A 26,120-nucleotide genomic window follows, 5' to 3' on the forward strand; every position below is an offset into this window, starting at 1 on the left:
ACTTCTCTCCACTAATGGAATCCAACCAAAACATTCTTATCTGTTTGAAAAACTATCTTATCCCTCTTTCCCAGGAGACACAGACAATTAATTCATTTCTGCTTACATTTTCAGTAACAGCTCAACTAAAAACCCATACTTTTCAAATCATAACATAATAGTATTAGAATAAATGGTTCTAATCATTAATGTATACATAATTGATCATCTAAACTATAATTTCCTCTAACACCTGTGGACGTCGGGCCCTCATACCACCCTCATGGAGTCTGTTTCTGACCGTTTGAGCAGATACATGCACATTTGTGGCCTGCTGGAGGTAATTTTGCAGGGCTCTAGCAGTGCTCCTCCTTGCACAAAGGCGGAGGTAGCGGTCCTACTGCTGGGTTGTTGCCCTCCTACGGCCTCCTCCACGTCTCCTGATGTACTGGCCTGTCTCCTGGTAGCGCCTCCATGCTCTGGACACTACGCTGACAGAAACAGCAAACCTTCTTGCCACAGCTCGCATTGATGTGCCATCCTGGATGAGCTGCACTACCTGAGCCACTTGTGTGGGTTGTAGACTCCGTCTCATGCTACCACTAGAGTGAAAGCACCGCCAGCATTCAAAAGTGACCAAAACATCAGCCAGGAAGCATAGGAACTGAGAAGTGGTCTGGTCACCACCTGCAGAACCACTCCTTTATTGGGCGTGTCTTGCTAAATGCCTATAATTTCCACGTGTTGTCTATTCCATTTGCACAACAGCATGTGAAATTTATTGTCAATCAGTGTTGCTTCCTAAGTGGACAGTTTGATTTCACAGAAGTGTGATTGACTTGGAGTTACATTGTGTTGTTTAAGTGTTCCCTTTATTTTTTTGAGCAGTGTATATTTTGATATGTTTAACACTTTTTGGGGGTTTCTACATTATTCCATGTGTTATTTCATTGTTTTCATGTCTTCACTGTTATTATACAATGTAGAAAATAGTACAAATAAAGAAAAACCCTTAAATGAGTAGGTGTCCAAACTTTTGACTGGTACTGTATATGTATGTTTTTCAGCAGTGGCGTGTATACAGTGGGGCAAAAAAGTATTTAGTCAGCCACCAATTGTGCAAGTTCTCCCACTTAAAAAGATGAGTGGCCTGTCATTTTCATCATAGGTACACTTCAACTATGACAGACAAAATGAGAAGAAAAAAAATCCAGAAAATCACATTGTAGGATTTTTAATGAATTTATTTGCAAATTATGGTGGAAAATAAGTATTTGGTCACCTACAAACAAGCAAGATTTCTGGCTCTCACAGACCTGTAACTTCTTCTTTAAGAGGCTCCTCTGTCCTCCACTCGTTACCTGTATTAATGGCACCTGTTTGAACTTGTTATCAGTATAAAAGACACCTGTCCACAACCTCAAACAGTCACACTCCAAACTCCACTATGGCCAAGACCAAAGAGCTGTCAAAGGACACCAGAAACAAAATTGTAGACCTGCACCAGGCTGGGAAGACTGAATGTGCAATCGGTAAGCAGCTTGGTTTGAAGAAATCAACTGTGGGAGCAATTATTAGGAAATGGAAGACATACAAGACCACTGATAATATCCCTCGATCTGGGGCTCCATGCATGATCTCACCCCGTGGGGTCAAAATGATCCCAAGAACGGTGAGCAAAAATCCCAGAACCACACGGGGGGACCTAGTGAATGACCTGCAGAGAGCTGGGACCAAAGTAACAAAGCCTACCATCAGTAACACACTACGCCGCCAGGGACTCAAATCCTGCAGTGCCAGACGTGTCCCCCTGCTTAAGCCAGTACATGTCCAGACCCGTCTGAAGTTTGCTAGAGAGCATTTGGATGATCCAGAAAAAGATTGGGAGAATGTCATATGGTCAGATGAAACCAAAATATAACTTTTTGGTAAAAACTCAACTCGTTGTGTTTGGAGGACAAAGAATGCTGAGTTGCATCCAAAGAACACCATACCTACTGTGAAGCATGGGGGTGGAAACATCATGCGTTGGGGCTGTTTTTCTGCAAAGGGACAAGGACGACTGATCCGTGTAAAGGAAAGAATGAATGGGGCCATGGATCGTGAGATTTTGAGTGAAAACCTCCTTCCATCAGCAAGGGCATTGAAGATGAAACGTGGCTGGGTCTTTCAGCATGACAATGATCCCAAACACACCGCCCGGGCAACGAAGGTGTGGCTTTGTAAGAAGCTTTTCAAGGTCCTGGTGTGGCCTAGCCAGTCTCCAGATCTCAACCCCATAGAAAATCTTTGGAGGGAGTTGAAAGTCCGTGTTGCCCAGCAACAGTCCCAAAACATCACTGCTCTAGAGGAGATCTGCATGGAGGAATGGGCCAAAATACCAGCAGCAGTGTGTGATAACCTTGTGATGACTTACAGAAAATGTTTGACCTCTGTCATTGCCAACAAAGGGTATATAACAAAGTATTGAGAAACTTTTGTTATTGACCAAATACTTATTTTCCACCATAATTTGCAAATAATTTCATAAAAAATCCTACAATGTGATTTTCTGGATTTTTTTCTTCTAATTTTGTCTGTCATAGTTGAAGTGTACCTATGATGAAAATTACCTGTCATCTTTTTAAGTGGGAGAACTTGTACAATTGGTGGCTGACTAAATACTTTTTTACCCCACTGTATGTTTCAGCAGTGGTGCGTCTGACCACGCCCTTTGTTGTGTGTTGTCTGTGTAGGTGATTCTGGATGCCGAGACGGTACGTCTGCCTAATCTCCCCCTGGGACAAGGAGGTGTGTCTGGAAACGCTCAGGGACTCTACGAAGTGTGTGTTTGTCCCAGCGGAAAGCTGTTCCTGTCCAAGGCCGGGGTCACCTCCACGTGCAGCGAAAGCCAAGAGTGCTAGTGAGCGTCTTTGGCATCAGATTATACCCTGGTGAATGAAAATGCCTTTATATTGGGTACTCTGAAACACTTTCATATGAATCCTCAAAAAGGCAAAACAAACAACCACACCTTTTCATATCTGAACAAAACTGCCAGTTAAACTGCGGACATATCCTCCTAAGTAATTATTTCATGGTGCATGGTTAAATTTGAGACCATTTTACTATGTAACTGAAACAGTGACATGACAACTTTATACCACAATAAGTAGTATAGTTGTTGATACCATCTTATGTTTACACTGAGTTGAGATTGTTTTATAATTATGGTAATATGGCTGGGCAACAAGGAGCTGGTTAACAGATTACATCCTATGCAATATGTTTTTTTTTTATATGCAATAATATAGGACTTTGTGTGGGCCCAGTTTCCTGGACCCAGATGAAGCCTTGTCTGCAATGGAGAATCTCCCATTGAAAGTGATTTTTAGTGTAGGCTTAATCTGGGGCTGGGAAACCGGCCCTTAGTGTATTAATATGTTGTGCATATGAGCAGAAAAGCATTATATGATCTAGTCTGTAGATAAACTGAGTATACCAAACATTAGGAACACCTTCCTAATATTTTTGATACACACAGGAAACTGTTGAGTGTGAAAAACCCAGCAGTGTTGCAGTACTTGAAACGAACCAGTGCGCTTGCCACCTACTACCATACCCCGTTCAAAGGCACTTTTAATTATGTTGTCTTGCCTATTGACCCTCTGAATGGCACACATACACAATCCATATCTCAATTGTCTCAAAGCTTAAAAATCATTCTTTAACCTGTCTCCCCCCTTTATCTACACTGATTTAAAGTGGATTTGACACCAATAAGAGGTCAATAGCTTTCCTCTGGATTCACCTGGTCAGTTTGTCATGAAAAGAGCAAGTGTTCTTATTGTTTTGTATACTAAGTGTATAATATAGTTAGTACAAATACAACCTAGTTATTGTCTAAGAAATAGAGTAGAAAATAGAGGTACAGTTGAATGTGTTTGTGTTACACATTCATTATGCAACATTGAGCAATCTGATACATCTGATCCTGTTGCTCGAGATTTTAAAAGTTACTGTTTTCCCAAGTACTTAATTTCATCTCACAGTTCACCAGCTGCCACTGTTCTTTTTTCTTTTTCATTTATGCATTTACTGTGTGAAATGTTTTTATATTGGGGTTTAGAGTATAGTCAAACTAATCAGTATTATAAGTAATAACTTTGTAATAATGGGAAATTAAAGGGATAGTGCGACATTTTGGCAACTTTTTCTACTTACCCAGTCAGATGCACTCATGGATACGATTTGGATGTCTCTGCTGCAGTTTGAAGGAAGTTGAAGGTACTTTCTGGAGCCATTGCTAACGAGTGCAATGACTGGAAGTGTACAGGAACAGCAAGCATGCATTTTCAACACTCTCTCAAATGTTCTATATTTTGTTTATCAATACATCCATGTGTTTCTATCTTCTGTCTTGGTATAGGCTCTGAAATTAAATAGGCTATTTCGCCCTCCTAATACTATTGCACTGCAATACTGTAGCCTACCCATAGCCTACTGTCACATACTATCAAGGCTACCGGTCTATTTACTTTCCAGCATGCTTGGCTATTTAAATAGCGATTGATAAATGTAAGCCTACTATTTGTTGCATAGCGAGAATAATTGAAATCAGTTATGTCAGAAAAGGAGACATCCTGCAATATGATTATGATTTAGGCCTATATAATAAAAGTCAAATATTAGACAGCATGCTGCGATCTCCATACCAATGACAAATGCAACTGTTTTATCATTAGGCCTACATTTGAATGTTTATATTTCCCTACCATCATTATAATTCCTGTGCATCAAACACCTCCCATTTCCCCCAAACAAACAATAAGCCTATTTGTAATACAGTTGATCAACCTTCGAAGAGTTGTGCACACACATGGTTTGGGATTTGCGTGGAGATATGCACACTTTCCTGTCATGTTCACAATTGATAAATACCAACCTTTGCAGAAAAAGTGGTATACGCAAGGTTTAGAGTATTTTTTTGTGCACACACACCTTTGATAAATGAGGCCCCTGTAGCCTGTGTGTTCTACTACTTTTGGGAATATTTATTCTACATTTAGATTTTAGCAAAAATGTTAGCTTGTTAGTTATATTGTCACCACTTTGACTCTGACATAGATTCTAATGCATTACTGTTCACTGTTAACCCATGTTTTATGTGTGTTTGCTTGTACTTGTACAGCACGGTATGAAAGTTAATATTGTGAAGTTGACGATGTTTGGTAAATTGTGGAACGTGTGCCAGGTTTTGTATGTTTGAAAAAAACATTTGTGCTATTCTTGTAAAAAGCTACTGTCTTTAACAGAATAAAATGTATACCATTGTTTGAAATGATGTATCTGAAAATACATTTTCCATTAACATTATAAATACCAGGGTGGGGAAAAAGGATAATGTCTTTATTTTGAAAGTTCCATAATCATCTTATTATTTCTCTCTTGTGACAATAGATTGGAAGCTTTTCTACAGTGATGTCCAATGCGTATTACTTTTCTTCCATAATGTATAGCAGTGATGCACTCTAGTGGAGCATCTCTGCAACAGTAGTACATCATGAAAATTCCCCAGCCATGGCTCAGAGGCAATAGCCAAACATGCAGTATTTCCTGTTCTTTGTTTACATGTCTATAGATAATCCCATGCCACTGCCTATAAATCACAGAATATACGCCCATACATTCTTGTTACTTCTCCAGTGTTTGAACTTAATTCCTGTTCTAGTTATAACCAATTCATTAGTTACGCTATTACAGTTCAAATGAAACAAAATATATATATATGTAATTGGATGCCAGCAACTGTACCTTTTAATTCTTTAATAGATTCTCACTTTTAAGGTTACCATTAAGTGTATTATACTGGTTATGTATTATACAGAAGGAGGGTTGACTCAATTTACGTGGGGGGAATTTATTAACTATGGCACTGCATACATCAAGATTGACATTTTCCTCTGCTAAAGTTTGTCAAAGATCTCTTCAAAGGATTCCCCTTGGCATTAAACAAATATGAAAAAAAACATGACATTTTAGTGTATCAACAATATGTTGCCAGTGGATTTCTAGTCCCAAACATCATTCATGAAACTTATCTAAACAAGCACCACACAAGGATGCCACCTGTAATATTCCTCTAATATGAAAAGATCAGACAACCAAATGAAACAGAGCTTGATTCAACTTTGGCAAAATAAACGTGTTACATTACCTATCTATAGAACACCATGGATCTTCGTTATGGTAATCAAGATTTTTCTTAAGGATGAATTCTTGCCCTAAATCATTTTGGTCAGCCCAATCCGTAGTTAATCATTTTGACCCATGACGTTTTCAAAGCAAGTAACTGCTTACTTATCATGAGTACTACAAAAAGTACCTGATGTATCATACATACTCCTCAGCATACAGATAATTACAGTAGATGTAGTGTACAGTTGTGCTCCTAAAAGACACCATTCAAAGTATGATAAACTGACAAACAGTTCAGTGGAGACACAGTCAATGATGATAAAACGGAATCTAAAGTATAGATGCATGAAAGCTAGAAGTAACATTCATAATTTTCCATTCAGTCTATTTCTCCCAATCTGCTGGGGTGTCACAAGCACTCTACAAGTGCAAGTACCGGAGGAGTTTTCAGAAAGTGCTTTGTCCATTTACAAGCAAAGACTATGATACAGAACATTTACAACTCATTAAAAATTAAAAATAAACCACCTTTAAAATATAAAAATGACATTTTAAAAGTACAAATATGATTGTAATTGTGTTGGTTGATTTTCAGATGTTGCAAATAGAACACACTGCATGACAACAGTGACAACATGAGAGAATTGTCAAGAATCAATAAACTTGACTTTATAGATTGTAACAAACAAAATACAGACAAATGGCAGGAAAAATAAACTTGTATAAAAGGTCAAGTAAAAAAGCAGCATAGTTGTACTCAATTATCTGAGAGCAAATATATCCAACATGGGACTTTGGTTAAAAAAAGTATTGCTGGGGCATTTGTATGTACAGCATTGCAGCTAAAGATAATTTCTGTCTTTGTAGAATGGTTCAGCCACATCAAATTACTTTCAGGCAGCTTGTTGTTAGGATATGAAGAGCCATACATGTATACATTATGCATTGGCCACAGAACCAATATTGGTACTGGCGTGCTGCATATCTAAGCTGCCAGCTGGATACTTAATTTTGCCTCAAAACAATAATATACTAATCAGTATTGCACACAGCTACTATAATCTTCTGTTGTTCAGTGGATCTATGCATATTTGTTTTATTTAAATGGTCTAATATGTTCCAATCACATGGCAGAATTATATTTTTTGTTGCACAAAAGTTTCAAGTTTGATGATGATCCGTGCTGTACATTCCATCACTCTCATCGCCACCTCAGACGTGAATCTGTCATTGGGGATCTGGGGAAAGGGTAAGAGGTCAGGATAGCGAGTTCTTAGGCTGTCCACACCATATCCCTCCAAGATGTTGACATCCTTGGCAAGTCCTGCTAGCTGTGGGTTGTACTCCTCCACTTTCTGTGCCAGTGAGGTGGGTTTCACATCCTTATCTGATTTCCCTCTGACAGAATAGTCGGCAGCTATCAAGGCTAGTTTCGTAGCTAGGTAGCATTTGAAACACACCCACTCATTGGCATTTTTGTGAAGGTCATTCCGTGCAGCAGAAAAGTTGGCTCTTGCTTGCCTGAGCCACCTGCGGGCTTCCATAGGATTGCCAACAGACTTGAAGGTCGGGGGCACAAAGAAGCGATTAGAATGTGATGAACCTGCATAAGTAGTGAACTGCTCCCGGAACTGCTGTTTCTCAGACTTATGGCTTGTTGCCTCTTGGTTCCACGATGTGTAAAATCTTTGAAATGAAAACTTCTCTGACTGGAAGCGGGTGGAAGAAGTTGAGAAAGTTCTCCTGGATGCTCGGTCAGTGTTCTGCTGATCTGTCAGAGTCTGCTTCTCCATCCTGTTGATTTCATTCTGTAAATGCTTGAAGACCTCTGTAGCTACGTCTAGATTCTCTGCATTCTTGTCCGGATGCCACTTGAGATACAGCCGGCGAATTATCTTCTTCCTTTCCGTTTCAGCGAGTTTCCATGCTTGCTCAATAACTAAAGTCATATCTTTTAGGATTTCTGGCAATGCACTAAGTCTTATCTTTTTGGGAGATTGTTTTGTGGGAGGTACTTTGTGATTTTCCTTTCTAGTAAAAAGGGGAGGCACCAATCGTGGACCAGGACCAGGAGATTGACATTCTTGGGGGGTTGTTGGAGTCGATGGGGCTCTGCTGTCTCGGATATGAGTACTTTCCTCTTGTCTAGAGAATTTGTACAGATCAAGAGAACTGACTATTTTGTACTCACTATATCCAATGTCAATTTGGAAGCATTTCCCAAGGAAGCTTGGGTTGTCCTCCTCATCTTTCTCTACTTCTTGAACAATGATGGCATACGTGTACGTGGGCTGATATCCGCCATAGACATCCCCTCCTTCAGAGTCCACAAGGTAACCCACATATTCTCCTGGGTAAAACACATTCATTGGATCCATAAGGAGTATATGGTGTATCTCAGCTGGTATGGGTGTTCCAGGGAGAGGAAGCTCGAGTTTTGAGGCCTCTGTGGAGTCATACTTGACGCCAAGGTTGTCCAGCTTCTCTGTGATTCTGTAGATGTCGTTACAGCCCAGCATAGCAATTAGATAGGAGGTGTCAGATATCAAGTTGTCCGTTGCAGATTTTAGTGTCATCGCCAGTGCTAAGAGAAAATTTATGTCTTTGCTGTCTGAGTGTTGGATGTAGAGATGAATCACAGCTGTCCCGTACCTTTTCAGGAAGGCAAGAGTTTCACTCCGGCTATGTGGGATAGGGCTGCAACCTTTCACTCTTAGTGTCGTCTGGAGTTTCTCAAAACAAGACACCTTCAATCCCTCACAAAGTGCTTTGCACAATCGTATGGCTTTTTCTTCATTCACAAGGAATGCATTGTCATTTTCATGCTTCATTATTCGTATCAGTCCTGTGATGAACTGTTCTGATGACAGTAGAAGTTGAAGGCGACCCTGAAGCGAACAGAGAGCTCCAAACTGGCACATTTTTGGAGACTCCTCATCCAGTTGCTCCTCGAGGATACTACTCAGGAGTCTTGGCCTTAGCTTCTGTGGGAGCAGCATGATCAGCTTTGTGTGGAAGGAATGGTCCTTGCCAAGATAACACTGACTCATGTCCACAAGCATCTGAACACCTACATTACCCTGAATTCTGCTCTTGTAATGTGGGGCATCGTCAAACACTAAACTGTTGGATTTGGTTAATCGACCATCGTGACTTGGCAGGTAAAATATAAAATCTTTGAGGCTCTCAAGGTCTTTGCGTATCTGAACTGGGTCATTCTGTAGGCTTTTGAATAGCCCTGAGACAGCCCTTTTCACAGTTCTCATTTCATTCGGATCGAGCTGCTTACCCTCTGAATTTCTGTGAATGCGGCACAGCACTTCAGCGTATTGTTTTGTTGATACAACATCTTCTGTGCCCAAAAGCTTAAACATCTGATGAAAGATGCCAAGCTCTAGTGGTAGTTTGTATAGGTATGGTTTGAAGTCAGATTCATTGTCCAAGTTGATGACAACCTCCTCTGGCTTTAGAAGTTTCCAGCCCTCCTCAACCATGACAAAACTCACCCCTAGTAGCTGCAAGCGAAACTCTCTTTTATCTGCATTGAGAAATTCGTAGGTGGATCTCAAGACTTTGTTTCTTGTTTTCACCATGTCATCGTCAGGATTGGATATGTTGCAGATATTTTTGCAGTTGCTTATCACTTTGTCCAAGGGGGGTTCCAAGTTGACACTTAATATCCGCAGCACTAAGTCCAGTTGTTCTTGGCCAGTCAGTGTGCTTCCCTCCTGGTCTTTAATGGCTGCTGGTGTGGCCTTCTCTGGGAGAATGGGACATGATGTCCATAGCAATTGAATGATATCAGTTTGTTTGAATTTTGGATTGACTTGAGACTCACTGAAACGTATCAGAGGGAGAGTGCCATTCATCTCTTGGAATTGAGCATGGAGCCGGATCAGCTCAGTGGGTGCACGCTCAGGACAAAGGAATGCTATCATTGACAGCTCTTTGAGGAAAGCTCCAACAAATAGGTCTGTCCTCTCATTGAATATGTGGTTAAGGAGAACATCAACAATCATTTGGGCTTTTTCTTTGGACCAGTTCTCTGTTTGAGCTTTGATGCTGACTTCTTTTGCATACTGGAGAATTTGCTGTTGAGAGACCATGTGTTTGAGACCTATATTCCTTAGGAATGTGATCCATGAGGTGAGAAATGCTGTTCCATTTTTTGGCTTTGACACTTGCTCAACCTTCTTGAAAAAGTCATTGGGTATGAATGCTTTTGGAGAGAGCATCACTTCGAACACCTTTACGGTTTGATCGTAGAACATTTTGGTAGACCTGAGTCTGTTGGTGTAGTCATAGATTAATGGCAGACCTTCCAGTTTCTCATACAGCTGATCCTTCATCCCACATGACTCCTCCATTGCCAAAAGTCTCTCCTTCAGATATACAAGGTGCTCAATTTTTGCATCGTATGACAGGCTGTCAAACTTTGGAAGGAGATGCCTCAGGTAGACTTCCAGATCATCAATTGGGAAACATCCAAGGAAACTGTACAGTTCCTTCAATTGTGGATTGTCAGCAAGAAAGGCGAAGGATGTTGTATGGGCCCATTTTTCCATATCTGCAGAGGGAATGCTTTTTGCCAGAACATAGCATGACCCAAAGTTTGCAATACTGATGTATCTGCCACTGACTGCTTTGAAGCATGGGAGCAATTTCAGAGTTTGAATGTCCTCTTGGGAGAGGTTGATCAAATTACAGTTGAAGTACAACAGAAGAGCCTCAAAGTCTTTGTCAGTTAAGCTTCCTGTTTTGAAAGCTGCCGTCTGAATCATGTACTCCAGTGCTTTGAGGATGCTGGATGGATTGTCTATGTTTGCTGTATGCTGTGCCAGAAAAGGCAGGACAGGATTCTCTTTGAAGCATATTTTGTTGACAGCAAGCTGAATGCATCCCCCTTTCATTATGATGTGAAATACTTTGTCATTTTGCCCATTTGGAAAGATAGCTGCGCTTATCAAACTCAAGGGAAGCAACACATCGTGATCAGGGACAACCAGCTTGTTGCTTGAAACCATGAATTTGATTCCTGGCAGCAAAGCCCAGTCTTTCAGTAGCTCAAGTACAGTCTCGAAATTGGGTTTGATGCCTGCCTGCTCTTCCTTGACTGCAATGTTCTCACTGATGAAGTTCCACGCACCTTTCAGCCAAGACTCACTGGCGTAGTTGTCTCTCCACTTCACAGGGATTCTTGTTCTGTATTCACGTGGTAGAACAGAACCCAACAGTTCCCCAAAACTGCTGATGTCGAAGACCTTTGCAACACCTGAAATCATCAGGATGGTGTTGTACTTCATGTACAGTGTATTCATGAACAGCTCTTTCCTTGATGAGACCAGTTCATGGTGTGTGGACAGAAACTTTGGTTTCTTGGAATCAAACACCTGGAGTATGTTGTCCATTGTCATCAGCAGTGGTAGCCCCTCTATGTTGATTTCATTCTCCTCTACGTCTTTGAAGCAGTAGTCAACCAGAAGCTTCAGGCTGTGGAAGAGCTTGTAATTCGACTGCTGGAGTCGACAGGGAAGTTTCCCAACTTGGCAAGATGTGTCTGGGGACGAGAATGTGAGGAGAAATCTTCGTACATCCTCTGGGGTAACATAGCTCACAGGAATGCCTGCATCATCCAAACAGAAGTAAAGACTTGCTGTTTCATCACAACTGTGGACCAAGTTGAAGCCCACATCCGAAAGTAGGGCCTTGAGTCGGAAGACGTTTTCTGCAACAGACTTGCGTGAGGAGATGTTGTATTCTGTGTTCTTCAGATGTTGAAGTTCATCCTGCAGTAGATTGTCAAAGAATGCACGACCTTTGTTGGCAGAGGATGTGTTCACCCAGGAGATGTATACGGCAGAGTGCATGTCTGTGTTGTCAATGTGGGGAGCCCTAACGACAGGAAGGAGACGTTTCAGGTCAGCATGAATGCAGGTGTACACTGCTTTGACAAGACAGTACCAATCTGGCTGGATGTCAAGTCTGTTGACTGGGAAGAAGTACAGGAATTTCCTCAAAGTGTCTTTAACGATGTGAATTGGTGTTCCCTGTAACACAGTCATGGTGGGATCGGGTCCCGGGAAGTACTGTCGTTTCAGCTGAATCAACAGCTCCACATAGGCAGGAGCTATCAACGATGTCATCAAGTTGTTGTTCCAGTCACTCCTCACTCCTACTCCATTGTCGTCCCGCCATAGGTTTCTCCTGGCAGAATCTAATGCAAAATGGCCATTAACATGAAAGGGCAAGCCCGTCTCCATTGAAAGGGGCAGAAAGCAGAATGCTCTGTGGGGCTTCTTGTAGTTGTGGCTTACACATGCAGCCACCCCTCCACGTGGAAAGAGAGTAATGTCTTCATTTTTGTGGGCTGAAATCACACTCTTTGAGACTTTCTCGATGCAGGAGAAGCCAGATCGATTGCAGACCATCCAAGTTGTTAGATTGCCATCGGAGTCCTCTATATCCATTGAGTAGGTTATCTGCTGGACTGGAATTTGAGTGAGCTGCTTCCTTTTTGTCACACTATCCACCACTGATGTGTGAAATTGCTTGCGTTTTAGACGGTCACCATCTGTGATTTTAGCAGTCACAGAGTATAGCACCTTCAGGTCTCCTGAGGCTTTCTCTATTTCACAGATGGAAATTTTCTCCATGTGGTTGAGGAACATGAGGAGTTCTGCCCCATCGGTTTTTAGTTTATCCAGAAGGTTTTGCACCATTCTGTCTGATGCAGGAACAGAGCTGATCTCTGATATTTTGGCCATTTCTGTTGAGCGTATGGGAAATCTGAACATTGTGCAATGTTCAAGTTTGAAATGAGATCCCAGGTAAAGATTTAGCACGTCAGAGAATTGAGATCTAAAGTCAGAGTCCAAGTCCCTAAACATTCTGCCAGGACTAACAGATGTCGCCCCGGGTGCATATCGTGCATGTGGATCGAAGATGCAAAGAATGTCATTGTTTGACATGAAAGATGGGCAGTCTGTGATGTGATACACAGAGTTGAATCCTATGCCATATTGTCCAGTTTTGCCAGGGTTTGCTTCTTTTGTTCCTCTTCCTAGGTTCTGGATTCCTCTGACATCATCCTCAGTGAAAGGCTGATTGTTGTAGACACACAATGATGGGCCTTGCATTGGCAACCATTTGTCATCAAATATTCTGTCTGTGGGGTGGGTTCTTGGATCGAACACAAAGTAGATTTCAGTGGCTTTAGCATCATCTGCATTCTGCAGGAGCTCCTTTAGCATTTCCTTCTCTGATGGGTAAGCGTTGAGAATACTTTTAATTCTACTTGTGAGTTTCTCTTTTTGTCCAAACTCACTTCCAAGAGTAGTGAAGCAGATATTTGAGGCATACCTTTCCAGGGCTTTGTGACGTTTGGGAACTGCTCCTAATTTCACAGCAACCTCTCTTGGAATATCTGCATGGCAATATTTCACAGTTGTATCTCTGACTTTGATCCAAGGACAGTCATTGTAACACAGAGACTTTGATGGCTGCAGTGTAAGATGGATGTCAGGAAGGAGAATTTCCCTGTAGGTAGCTTGGCAGAATTCTTGTTTTTTGTCTCTGATTAAGCCCCATATTCCTTCACTAATGATTCTGCGAGAGAGCTGAAAGCTATCTTCAGAGAGTGCTCTTTTCCCACACTCCTGTTTCACTAATTCAAGGACAGCTGAAAAGTTCTCAACTGTGAAACTTGACTGAACCCCAACATTCTCAAAGAGCTCACGGCAACTGTTTCTGTACTTGTTGGGAAGCTGGTAGAGATATGGTGCTGCATCAAAGTTCTGGTAGAATGCAACTTTGGAGGGCTCAACGTAAGTGTTCTCCACCAGAATGGAGCAAAAGGTTTTCAGCTCCTCATTGATCTCTGTCTTTGCTTTGGCATCCTGGAGCATTTCTTCATGTAGGTATTTGTAGCAGGCATTGGTAATATTTTCCTGATATAAAGTAACTCCGTCAAATGACTTAGCAAGTTCCTTAAGTTGACTGACAACTAGTCCAACTGTTGGCCTTCTTATCAATCCGAGAGAGTCTTTTACAGCCAATGTGATCGGGCCGCACCCTTTGAAAGATGGAGAGTTCTCATTAAGGATGGGCTTCATCAAGCACACTGTGTCCTGGTGGTCAGTCGTAAAGAGCTCTTTGGCAGAAAACATGGTGGACGGGGGGAATGTATTCCCATGCCATGGTAGTGAAAACCCTGCGGGCTTTGTCAGAAAAGGAAGGAACTTTATGTCCTGTAGCTTCTCCAGTAGTTTACCTGCTCCTGAGTCTGTCATTTTCAGCTTCTCATCAATGAGACTGAGAATAATGCTGCTCCGAAGACATGCAGCAGTGTGATCATTTTCATTTAGATCGAACACAGATTCAGCACGATCAATCAAATCCTCCCAAGAGAGGTCATCTTTGACCATTCCCAGCTGTACTAGCTTGACCAAGCACACTGGATTCATGTAGTCTTTCGAGGTTCCTTCTGGAAATCTTCCATCATCAGCGTTGTACAGTTTTGCAACTCTTCCTTCTGGATGGATTAGTCTGGATGGTAAGACTAATTGTTGATTGGGGCCAGAGCATGGGATGCATGGAGTCTCCCTAAGAATTGATGCAAATTCCTCCAGTTTGTCATTCAAGACATAATGCATTAGGGGATTACGAAGTTCATTGTCGATGTCTTGGATATGGGGGAAAAAGACATCTAAGAAGAACTGCTTTTCAGTCAGGGTGTTCTCTATCAGCTTCCCTTTGCATCCAGCATCATCAAAACCTTCTTTGACCCATTCAGGCAGCTCAACAGCACAGAGGTCTTGCGAGCTGCTCTTCTTGAGGTATTTTAGGAAAATCTTGAAGGCAGCAGGACCAATGTCTGGTCTACAGAGCAAGGAGTCATCTAGGAATCTGACATACTTGATTGATACCCAGGTTTTGCCATCTGAGAAAACTTTTGCATGGTCACAGTCACCCCCTTTGGCAATCTCTTGGTAGACTCCTTGGCTGATCACTGTAAAGTCATCGTGTACCACACTTGGATCAGGCCATGCTACGTAGTAACTGTAGTCAAGTAGTTCTCCACTTTCTGCCATTGAACGCAGCATATTGAGTGCTGCTATGTATGCCTGGACAATCACATGTCTCATGAACACTGAGTTCCAGTGTCCTTTGGTGTCCGTCTTCCAGATCTCTTTGCGGTTAGATGTCACAGCAAAACAGCCGTTTATATGAACTGGCAAGCCTGTCTTGATTCTGAGAGGTAGATAGCAAAACACCTCTCCTATCGGGTTGGTGTGGTTGGTGTTTGCCTTCACTGTCCATTTTCGATTCTCCTCCTCTGAGAGCAGAACAGCTACACCCCCACAAGGCACTAGTCCAAGTCGTTTTCCACTCTCACCAAGTGAAAATTTTAGCGCTTCGGTCACATCCATACATGAACAAATGAGCCAGTTTGTAAGATCAACTGCCTTTTGGGGCATTTCGTCTGTGAGTCTTCTGTTCTTTCCGTCTTTGGCAGCCATTTCAAAGTATGAGGAAGGATCCTCCTCTGAACCTCTGAAGAGGGGTGACTGGAGATCAACTATGCGCTTGAACACATTGTGAAACTCCTCCACCACAATGCGTATGATACAGCCAGACTTGGGAGTGTCAGCCGGTACCCTGTTGGTGGTTGCAACCTTTTTCATGACTTTTGCTGCAGATTTCAGGATGCTCAGAGGCCCATATGCAGCTTTGGATGACCATACACTTTTATTGATAGTAACAACATCCTGTGCTGCTGCTGGATTGGGCTCTTCATATTTCAGGTACTTCAGTACCATGGAGCCCACATGCTGCGTGAAGAGAATGAGCCGGTGGCCACATATACTGAACTCATCAACAAGGGAGTAGATGTCTGGGGTGTTGTAGTAGACACTGCTGATTTCACTCACTGATGCCTCTTGCTCAGTCCTGAAGGGGAGTCTGAACAGTGTTCCATCGTACTTGTACGGAGACTCTTGTGCAAGAGGAAGTTGGCAATTGAAGACATTGATGAAGGGTTTGAATTGATTGGGGAACTTTCGTAGCCGTTTCTGTTGTTTGCTCCAGTTGATCTTGATTCCTGGGTTTGACCGGTCTCTAATGTGCTTGCTGATGTGGTTGATGTTTGGATCGAACATGATCATGAACTCTCTACTCATTATGATGGGGATGTCAGTGATGTGATAAACTGAGTTGAAACCTAGGCCAAATTTGCCAACTTTGTCTGCCTCACATCTCTTCATTGACCCACCTAACCTTGTTATGTTCAGAAAGTCAGTGTCAGAGAATGTAGAATTGTTGAATGACCACAAGGAGGGGCCATGGCATATAATCATGCCAGGGTCAAGCAGGTTCTCTCGAATGTCAATATTCTTCCGCATGTCTATCAGGAAGCTACACTCTGTAGCACTCGCATCATCTGCATTCTGAAGAAGTTCTTTGAAAATATCTGCGACAGATGGATATTCTTCTAGAATGTTCTTTATTCTCACTGTCAGAGGCTCCCGTTGGCCTGATTGTTCAAAGCCAAGGTTTTCTGGGTTTATCAGTCTTGTACTCAAACATGGTACGTTAAGCCATTCTGCTGTTTTCATGGGGATGTCATCATGGACTAAGATAATGGGTTCTGATGTATCATCAAGCAAGTCATGTAGATCCTCCACTTTAATGTCGCAGTAGGTGCATTCGTGAATGGGTTTCATGGCCAGTTTGCTTGGATCCTTATAGCAAAGGATTGGTACATGCATGTCAATGTCCACAGAAATGTGACTGTTATACAGCCATCTCAGAATATTTATCAGGAGGAGGAGATCATGCTTACTTTCTTCTTGTGTCATTTCTTCCTCACACCTTTGCCTTACTGTTTTGATCACATCAAACACATGGTTTGGGACAACCTCTTCAACCGAACCACAGAATTTGAAAAGTGTGTGAAACTTTGCTATGGTCTTTGGCAAAGAGTACAGGTAGGGTTGCAAATCTAGGTCAGGAATGGGTTTTAGAACTGTGTGGCTTGGTGATGAGAAGGTCTTGCCAGTCCACACCCAATCAAATGGAAGTGACTTCATTGCCTCTCTTGCATCTTCAAGGTGTGCTTGCATGAAATCATAAATCTCAATAAGGATCTGTTGGAATTGATACCAGTCTTCTGTGGTAAATGCTTGAGATCTGTGCCAGTCATTCACTGCCTTCAAATGCTGTAACACTTGATCAATCTGTGGCTCTATAGATAACTTCAGGGCCTTCTTCATGCCGGAAGAAGTGCGCTCCACAAGTGCAACTGAAGAGCCTACCAGCACTGCATGGGATATATCGCACATTTCTGAGAATGAGCAGATGTTATGGGTGTCTCCCATCCAGGCAAGCGACTTTGGGTAATTTACAGGTCTGTCCTTGCAGACTGGCACCCATTTCAGTTTTTGCAAGGATGTCTGAGCTTCTGAAGACTTGACCAGCTTGGTTTGTCTATTCAGAATTTGCAGCAGTGTTTTCGCTTTCTGTATAACTGGTTCCCATTCTGGCTCATTGCCACCCTGTACTTCCTCGATCTTCTGTGCCACATGAAGTACATCTTTTTCGCTGAGTTGCACTTCACTTTTAAGTCCAAGTTGTCTCAGTGAATGTAGCATATCAGGAGAGGATGTATATGTATTTGTGGGAAACCTATTCTTCTCCTCCATGTAGAACAGATTCTGTAAAATCTCCAGCTCAGGGTCAAAAAGGTCTGTAGCAGCAACAGATTTCCCTGCAAATGTATGAATGAACTTTAGAGCCGAAAGCCATCCAATCACAGCTTTGTTTTCATTCTTTAGGAATGACAGATGCTTAAGGGCCCAGAGCATGATTTTAGTGATATCCTCTTTTGAGTAAAACCCTTTCTCCATGTCTTGAACAACCAACTTCAAGCATTCAGTGGTTTTCACCTGTTCCACGGTCAGCATCTTAATGAGACGAATCGATGCCTCATCACTGCAGCCTACAACATTGATGGATAGTTTGACATCTGGTGGATACTTGGCAGTATGGTGTAAAGCCCTGGCTCCTCTCAGTGAGGTATATGTTGGGATGCCTTTCTCTGAACAAGGCCCTACTTTCTCAAAGATGGTCAGCTCCAGGAGGATACGCTTCTCTTTCTCTGTGATGTCAGACAGTCCTGCCAGGAAGTCCCTCAGTGCCACTTTCTGTTTGCTAGAGAAAGATGAGACCAGGCTGGCGACTCTCTGGGTTGATGACCTGTCCATGATTTGCAGTAGCATACTGGGAGATGAAGGATGGATGTAGTTCTTCAGTAGAGGATGCTGCAAACACAGGTCCAACCTTTTCATTAGTACTACTCCAAGTTTTTTCATGATTTCAAGAAGGCTTTCAGAGAGTGGGGCCTCCTCCTCATCCACAATGATAATAGGGGATGGAGTTTTGAGACGATGGAGCTCGATTGAGTTCACACTTTCCACCAGGGGCACATTTGGGATCAAAGGCATGTCTTCAAAGGTACTAAGGTCATCAGCAAAGTTAATATACAGATGCTTCCAAACCATCTTTAGCCAAGCATGTGTAGGATGCTTCTTCTCTCGGTTCCCAGGTTCCCACTGGACTGTGAAGTCTCTGGTAGGCCAGACTGTTGAGAGGATCTCCTTTATGAGTCGAGCTGACCGTTCAGGTGTTAGCAATTGTACCTGAGTGCAGGGTCTTCCTGTAGAAGGTAAACATACAAGTTAATATAAATCTTAATAACTTTCTCAATTATCATTTACAGGAATTACATACAGTGCATTCAGAAAGCACTCAGATCCTTGACTTTTCCCACATTTTGTTACGTTACAGCCTTAATCTAACATTGATTAAATTATATTTTTCCTCATCAATCTACACACAATACCCCATAATAACAAAGCGAATACAGTTTTTTCAAAAATGTGGCAAATTTATTACAAATTAAAAACAGAAATACCTTATTTACATAAGTATTCAGACCCTTTGCTATGAGACTCGAAATTGAGCTCAGGTGCATCCTGTTTCCATCAATCATCGTTGAGATGTTTACCATTTGATAAAGGTTAAATTTAAAAAACTGTGGTTCACCTGTGGCAAATTCAATTGATTGGACATGATTTGGAAATGCACACAACTGTCTATATAATATCCCACAGTTGACAGTGCATGTCAGAGCAAAATCCAAGCCATGAGGTTGAAGGAATTGTCCGTAGAGCTCCGAGACAGGATCGTGTCCAGGCACAGATCTGGGGAAGAGTACCAAAACATTTCTGTAGCATTGAAGGTCCCCAAGAACACAACACAGTGGTCTCCATCATTCTTAAATGGAAGAAGTTTGGAACCACCAAGACTCTCCCTAGAGCTGACCGCCCGGCCAAACTGAGCAATCAGGGAAGAAGGGCCTTGGTCCGGGAGGTGACCAAGAACCCGATGGTCACTCTGAAAGAGCTCCAGGGTACCTCTGTGGAGATAGGAGAACCTTCCAGAAGGAAAACCATCTCTGCACCACTCTACCAATCAGGCCTTTATGGTAGAGTGGCCAGATGGAAGCCACTCCTCAGTAAAAGGCACATGACGGCCCGCTTGGAGTTTGCCAAAAGGCACCTAAAAAGACTCTCAGACTATGAGAAACAAGATTTTCTGTTCTGATGAAACCAAGATTGAACTCTTTGCCAAGCTCCAAGTCTGGAGGAAACCTAGCACCATTCCTACAGTGAATCATGGTGGTGGCAGCATCATGCTGTGGGGATGTTTTTCAGCAGCAGGGACTGAGAGAATAGCCAGGATCGAGGGAAAGATAAACAGAGCAAAGTACAGAGAGATCCTTGATGAAAACCTGCTCCAGAGCGCTCAGGACCTCAGACTGGGGCGAACGTTCACCTTCCAACAGGACAACGACCCTAAGCACACAGCCAAGACAACGCAGGAGTGGCTTCGGGACATGTCTCTGAATGTCCTTGAGTGGCCCAGACAGAGCCCGGACTTTATCCCAATTGAACATCTCTGGAAAGACCTGAAAATAGCTGCAGCGACGCTCCCCATCCAACCTGACAGAGCTTGAGAGGATCTGCAGAGAGGAATGGTATAAACTCCCCAAATACAGGTGTGCCAAGCTTGTAGCGTCATTCCCAATAAGACTCAAGGCTTTAATCTTACCTTACTCAAGGTACTTCAACAAAGTACTGAGTAAAAGCTCTGAATACTTATGTAAATGTTATATTTGCACTTTTTTGCAAACATTTGTAAAAACCTGTTTTTGCTTTGTCATTGTATTGTGTGTAGATTGATGAGGAAACAACACAATTGTATCAATTTTAGAACAAGGCTGTAATGTACACAAAATGTGGAAAAGGTCTGAATTTTCCGAATGCACAGTATATAGAAGCCCAAAGTTGAATCTAACAATGTTTGTCCTGCAGGCATGCTAGGTGATTTATTAGCTTTACTGCACAGCCTCAGGTTCATTCCCATCAACACCACCTGTATCAACAAGAGATATTTGCATTTTGGCTCTGCAATGTAGTAGGGATCGACAGGACAATTTGAAAATCAAGTTAAATCAAATATGATAATTTCTATCAAGACCATATGGGCTCAATTAGGCAAACTACAACCCTTTCATTATAAGTATTTATAGTAAATAGATTTTGATTAACTACAACAATCAAAAAATTCACAGCACAGCAAAACATGACAACTACATTAAGTTACCATGCACAGCATGGCAAGCATAACACACACTTAATATGCTAATTTTTATTTTTATTTATGCGTTATTTTACCAGGTAAGTTGACTGAGAACACGTTCTCATTTACAGCAACAACCTGGGGAATAGTTATAGGGGAGCGGAGGGGGATGAAAGAGCCAATTGTAAACTAATATTTAGTAGACTCACAATGTCACATCACAATCCTATAATGAGTTCTAATTAAATTACTGATACACAAAGATTCCTGCAATGAGCAAAGACAAAATGCGTTCCAGTGAGAATTCACACTGCCAGAGACACTTTTCTGGGAACTCAACCAATACAAACACAATATGGGCACTATGAAATGGGACATTTTTCCAATTAGATGGAAGGGAACATCATTTTTCAAATGCTCCCACTTCCACAAAGGTATTCTATTGTCTTTATCAATGTTGAGGCAATGTTAGCTACTGTCCACATTAAATGTATGATATAGATTAGATTAGAGTTTGCATAGTGTCCATTAAAAGCAGTGTATTGGTTTGGGTTAATGTCAAAAATGATTCCGGGACACAACACAACATGTCGAAGTACCTACCTGAACACCCCCAAAGAAATTGTTGTACTGCAATTACAATTAAAGTACATGTTTTAAACATGTAGGTTATCACGTTGATAACCATTTAAATTGAACTACATCCCCTGATTCCCACAAATCAAATTGTAATTTTAGTTGTATACATTTTATTTTAAAATGTAACTGTACTGGATTGTACTTCGAAGTACTAGTTTGCATTGATAGCAGAGGATACAATCAATCTACCAAGAGACTCTGATGATGTGGCAATTCTGAGGATGAGCCCATAGAGTCCTATTGGGTGGGGTAGGCCTTCAGGCTGCAGCAGCAGGCTACAGAGCTGCAGCAGCAGACAGTCAATTCCTGTAACAGCCATTGTAGGGCAGCGATCATACAACACAGCTGAGGTAGGGGAATTCTAGTGTCTCTGGCTGAGGTTCATACAAATGCCGTTCTGCATGGCTATGTGTGAAGGGTCAATTGTGTGAGACAACCTTCTATGTGACCCACTTAATGAAGTGTAATGGGGATAGTACAATCCCTGATACATGCAGTAGCTCCCAAAGTGGTGTCCTAGCTATGAGGTGGCACTGACAGACCAGCCAGAGAGGCGTCAGGAAAATGACTGAGTAGAAAGTTAGAACTGTGTCAACTCGTAAACCTAAAAGGATAAATCTGATAATGGATCAATATTATTCAGGTTTGTAGTCTTGTTCTGAAGGCAATATTCCAAATGAATCCACAACGCTTATTTACAAAAATGCAATGGCAGTTAGAGCAGCCTATTATTGCCTTACCCCTTCATATTATCTACCACTGGCAGTTAGAGCAGCCTATTATTGCCTTACCCCTTCATATTATCTACCACTGGCAGTTAGAGCAGCCTATTATTGCCTTACCCCTTCATAACATCTACCACTGGCAGTTAGAACAGCCTATTATTGCCTTACCCCTTCATATTATCTACCACTGGCAGTTAGAGCAGCCTATTATTGCCTTACCCCTTCATATTATCTACCACTGGCAGTTAGAGCAGCCTATTATTGCCTTACCCCTTCATATTATCTACCACTGGCAGTCAGAATGGCGTGTACCTCTCTGCCCAGGCTAGACCTTTCAACAGTTTCACAGACAACTAGCTCAATACAAAGAATCCTTCAATGCCATATTATGTCCAGATTATACACACTGTGAAAATGGTTTTATTCACACATAGCGGTCAGGATGTGGACACATTGTTTTATCTGGACCGTGCAGCATAGGGCTTTAATGGACAAATCAAAAAATTCAGCATATTCCCCGACTGGCTCCTGGCCCTTTTGGCAAACTCCAGGTTGGGTATGGGAGCGAGCATGTCCAGGATCTGATAGCAGTGAGTGGAATGTGAGGCACAAAACCCATCTGCCAGCTCACACACGCACTCAGCAGTTATATATGATCTATCAGCAGTGCACCAGGTTTAATGTCCCACAGGGGGCAGCAGGGCAATGGGATGACCAGGCGTTACTACTACCTGGCTACAAACCTTACACATCCCTCACAGACCACAGCCATTGAGTTTATGAACTAGGCAGTGAAGTCAATGAAGCTGCCGTGTAACCCTTCTACTGTAAGTTGAGCTACAGTTTAGAGTGCATGTCTTCTAGATTCATCGATATTATTTCCTATAAATAATGTTGGTATCCAAATGTAATAATAGGACTAAGGTGGCTCCTCCGATGACACACATACCAAATATAAAAATAAAAGGACATTCATATAACATCTGAGTGGGGGTTTACCTCTGCTTTTGGCTGCATCCTTCAGGCTGCTCATAACTGATGGTTTAATGCCCTCCAGTATGAATCGTCCCTCCAGTCCAGGGTAAAGAGACCTTAACACAAAACAGAGAGTACACACTCAGGCTGCAATCTAGCATATTGCTGACAGTCAACAATACTTGCATTCAAATTTGAGGCTTTATGTGGTTTTGAAAAGGCATAGAGAAAATCTCAGAACTTTAATTCTGTACCTGGGGTATTCTTCTGAAGCAATGTAAACTGCATCCTTATCACTGACAGAGGAGGAGAACGCTGCAAATGTCTCATCTTGCAAAGGCAGCAGCTCTAGACCAATTAGGTCGCTGTAACTGTTGTCGCTGAGGACAAACTCCAGCAGAAGCAGCTTCTCCTGAGAGGACCCTTTGTGTTTGGCCTTCCTGATCACCTGCCGCACCAGGGGAGGGGTCACCTTCTTCACAGAGGCAGAACCAGTCACGTACGTGTTCACAACCGCATCCACAGCAGCAGGCACCCTGGCCACCTGCATCCCTGAGCTTTGGAGGTAGCTGATAACCATCTCTGTGATGTCCACATCAGTGTCCAGCTCCGAAAACACAGCCTCGTCCACCTGGATCCAGCTGTTAGTGAGAGAGTAGATGACCTGCTGCTGTAGCAAGTCATGAAACAGGGGCTCCAGTATGGGCTTCCAGCGAGGCTTGATCTGGTTGGGGTCTGGCCAGGCCCCATATGCTCCTCTGGGAGAGAGGGGGAAGTCTTGGTCCGTCTTGGTCTGGATCCTCTTGATGGCCTCCATGATGAGGGTGAAATAGGCCCTGGGGATGACGGTGACGATGAGTAGCTCATTCCAGAGCGCTGCAGGGTCCCTCCACTGGTCCACCTCCCGCCATTTGATGCTCCTGCGATTGTCTGTGAGGCCGAAGAAGCCGCTGACGTGGACTGGCAGCCCCGTCAGGCTCTCCTCTCCAGGGGGGAGAGGCAGGAAGCAGAACGCTCGCCCTGAGAAACCAGACGTGGCGCCCTTGTCCTCATCGATGCGGGTGAGAGGAAGGGCGATGCCGATGGTGGGGATGAACTTCAGGTCATCTGCCAGGGAGTCCAAGTCACTGCACAAGCCCCGACCCCCCACTCCATTACACACCAGCCAGGTGGTCCTCTGGGTCTCCTTGGCTGTCTCGTCCTGGGTCTCGATGTTGACCTGGTAGGTGGCGCACGTGACAGAACCGTTGGGCACTCCGTTGCTGTAGCTGTCTGTGGCCAGGCCCAGGGTCTTTAGAGAGTTAGGACGCTCTAGCTTGTCTTCTGGGTTTTCTCCTGCGGTCACCTGGAAAAGCATGCGTTCTGTACCGTCTGACTCACGCACATGCAGGGAGACCTTCTGAACACTCTTGAGGAAGAGAAGAACTGTGTCAGCGTCGGCTTTGAAAGACTCAAAGAGCTCCAGCACCTTCTCTTTGTTGTAGATGTTGGCGCTCAGCTGGGAGGGCTTAATGCGGAGGGGGAAGCGGAACAGAGTTCCAGAGAAGCTGCCGTCCTCGATGGGTTTACCGGAGTTTCCAAATAAGCCAACATAGGGTTCAAACTGGTCAGTGAGCTCTGTGATCTCCTTCATGTCTGTCTTCAGATTCCAACACTGCCCAGACTCATGGGCACCAAACAGCGTCTGGTGAGGGTCCAGCATGCCGATCTGTTCTCCACTGAATATACTGGGGACATCTGAAACATTCAAACAAGTTTTTATTTATTTACTGATTAAATGTAACTTTAAAAAAAGTGCAGATTGAAAGATATATGAAACATAATACTGATTAATCACCTTACTCATATGCAGGTAAAATAATATTTCAATAAAAGCCTCACCTGTTATGTGGTATACAGAGTTGAACCCAATACCAAATCGTCCAACTTTCAAAGGATCATCTCTCTTTCTGCTCCTTGCTATCTCCTGAATTCCATTCCAATCTTCAGCCGTGAACACTGCATCATTATACACATACAAGGCCGTTCCTACAACAAAAACATGAAATAAAATCATCCAAATAAGATAAATCTTGATGACAGTTTTCAGATATTTTGTAAACCAACGAAACAGCACAATATCTCACGACACTGAAACTTTAATTACTGAAAACAAAAATGGCCCTATATCTGGTAAACTGAATAATCTGTGAGAATGACTAAAAACCTACCTTGATACTGAGCCATGTCATGTGACCAAAGTGACTCCACTCCATACTCTTTCTCATCGTACATAAACTTAACCTCTGTGGCTCCAGCATCCTCAGCATTCTGTATCAGCTCCTGCAGAGAAAAACAGTGAGCTAATTTAAAACGACTTAAAGGTTCAGGGCCTTGTTTTATAACATTAAGATACATACATAAATACTGTATATACAGTACCAGTCAAATGTTTGGACACCTACTCATTCAAGGGTTTTTCTTTATTTGTACTATTTTCTACATTGTAAAATAATAGTGAAGACATCAAAACTATGAAATAACACATATGGAATAATGTAGTAACCTCCCAAAAAGTGTTAAACAAAGCAAAATATATTTTATATTTTGGATTCTTCAAAGTAGCCACCCTTTGCCTTGACAGCTTTGCACACTCTTGGCATTCTCTCAACCAGCTTCACCTGGAATGATTTTCAAACAGTCTTGAAGGAGTTCCCACATATGCTGAGCACTTGTTGGCTGCTTTACCTTCACTCTGGGTTGAGATCGAGTGATATTTTATTTATTTTCACCTTTGTTTAACCAGGTAGGCTAGTTGATAACAAGTTCTCATTTACAACTGCGACCTGGCCAAGATAAAACAAAGCAGTGCAACACAAACAACAACAGTGTTACACATGGAATAAACAAACATACAGCCAATAATAAAATAGAAAAAGTATATAT

The 26,120-nt window shown here is 42.5% G+C and overlaps 2 protein-coding genes across 3 annotated transcripts in view; one reads left to right on the top strand and one right to left on the bottom strand.

Annotated features, from left to right (window-relative positions):
* LOC115136674 (gamma-sarcoglycan-like) overlaps positions 1-5,299 on the top strand; it is a 32,064-nt gene extending 26,765 nt beyond the window's left edge. For both annotated transcript variants that reach the window (XM_029672312.2, XM_029672311.2), the window contains exon 8: positions 2,715-5,299. In XM_029672312.2, coding sequence (XP_029528172.1) covers positions 2,715-2,882 — 168 coding nt within the window. In that variant the 3' untranslated portion in view covers positions 2,883-5,299. The remainder of the gene's footprint in view (positions 1-2,714) is intronic.
* Positions 5,300-5,348: 49 nt separating this feature from the next.
* The window catches only part of LOC115137758 (sacsin-like), a 31,913-nt gene continuing 11,141 nt past the window's right edge, over positions 5,349-26,120 (bottom strand). Inside the window, exons 5-10 of the mRNA XM_065024057.1 lie at positions 25,406-25,517; positions 25,077-25,223; positions 23,450-24,932; positions 23,220-23,311; positions 21,460-21,486; positions 5,349-18,868 (exon numbers count right to left, since the gene is read on the bottom strand). Coding sequence (XP_064880129.1) covers positions 7,293-18,868; positions 21,460-21,486; positions 23,220-23,311; positions 23,450-24,932; positions 25,077-25,223; positions 25,406-25,517 — 13,437 coding nt within the window. The 3' untranslated portion in view covers positions 5,349-7,292. The remainder of the gene's footprint in view (positions 18,869-21,459; positions 21,487-23,219; positions 23,312-23,449; positions 24,933-25,076; positions 25,224-25,405; positions 25,518-26,120) is intronic.

The sequence above is a fragment of the Oncorhynchus nerka genome, linkage group LG11 (genome assembly GCF_034236695.1).
Source record: "Oncorhynchus nerka isolate Pitt River linkage group LG11, Oner_Uvic_2.0, whole genome shotgun sequence".
Lineage (NCBI taxonomy): Eukaryota > Metazoa > Chordata > Actinopteri > Salmoniformes > Salmonidae > Oncorhynchus > Oncorhynchus nerka.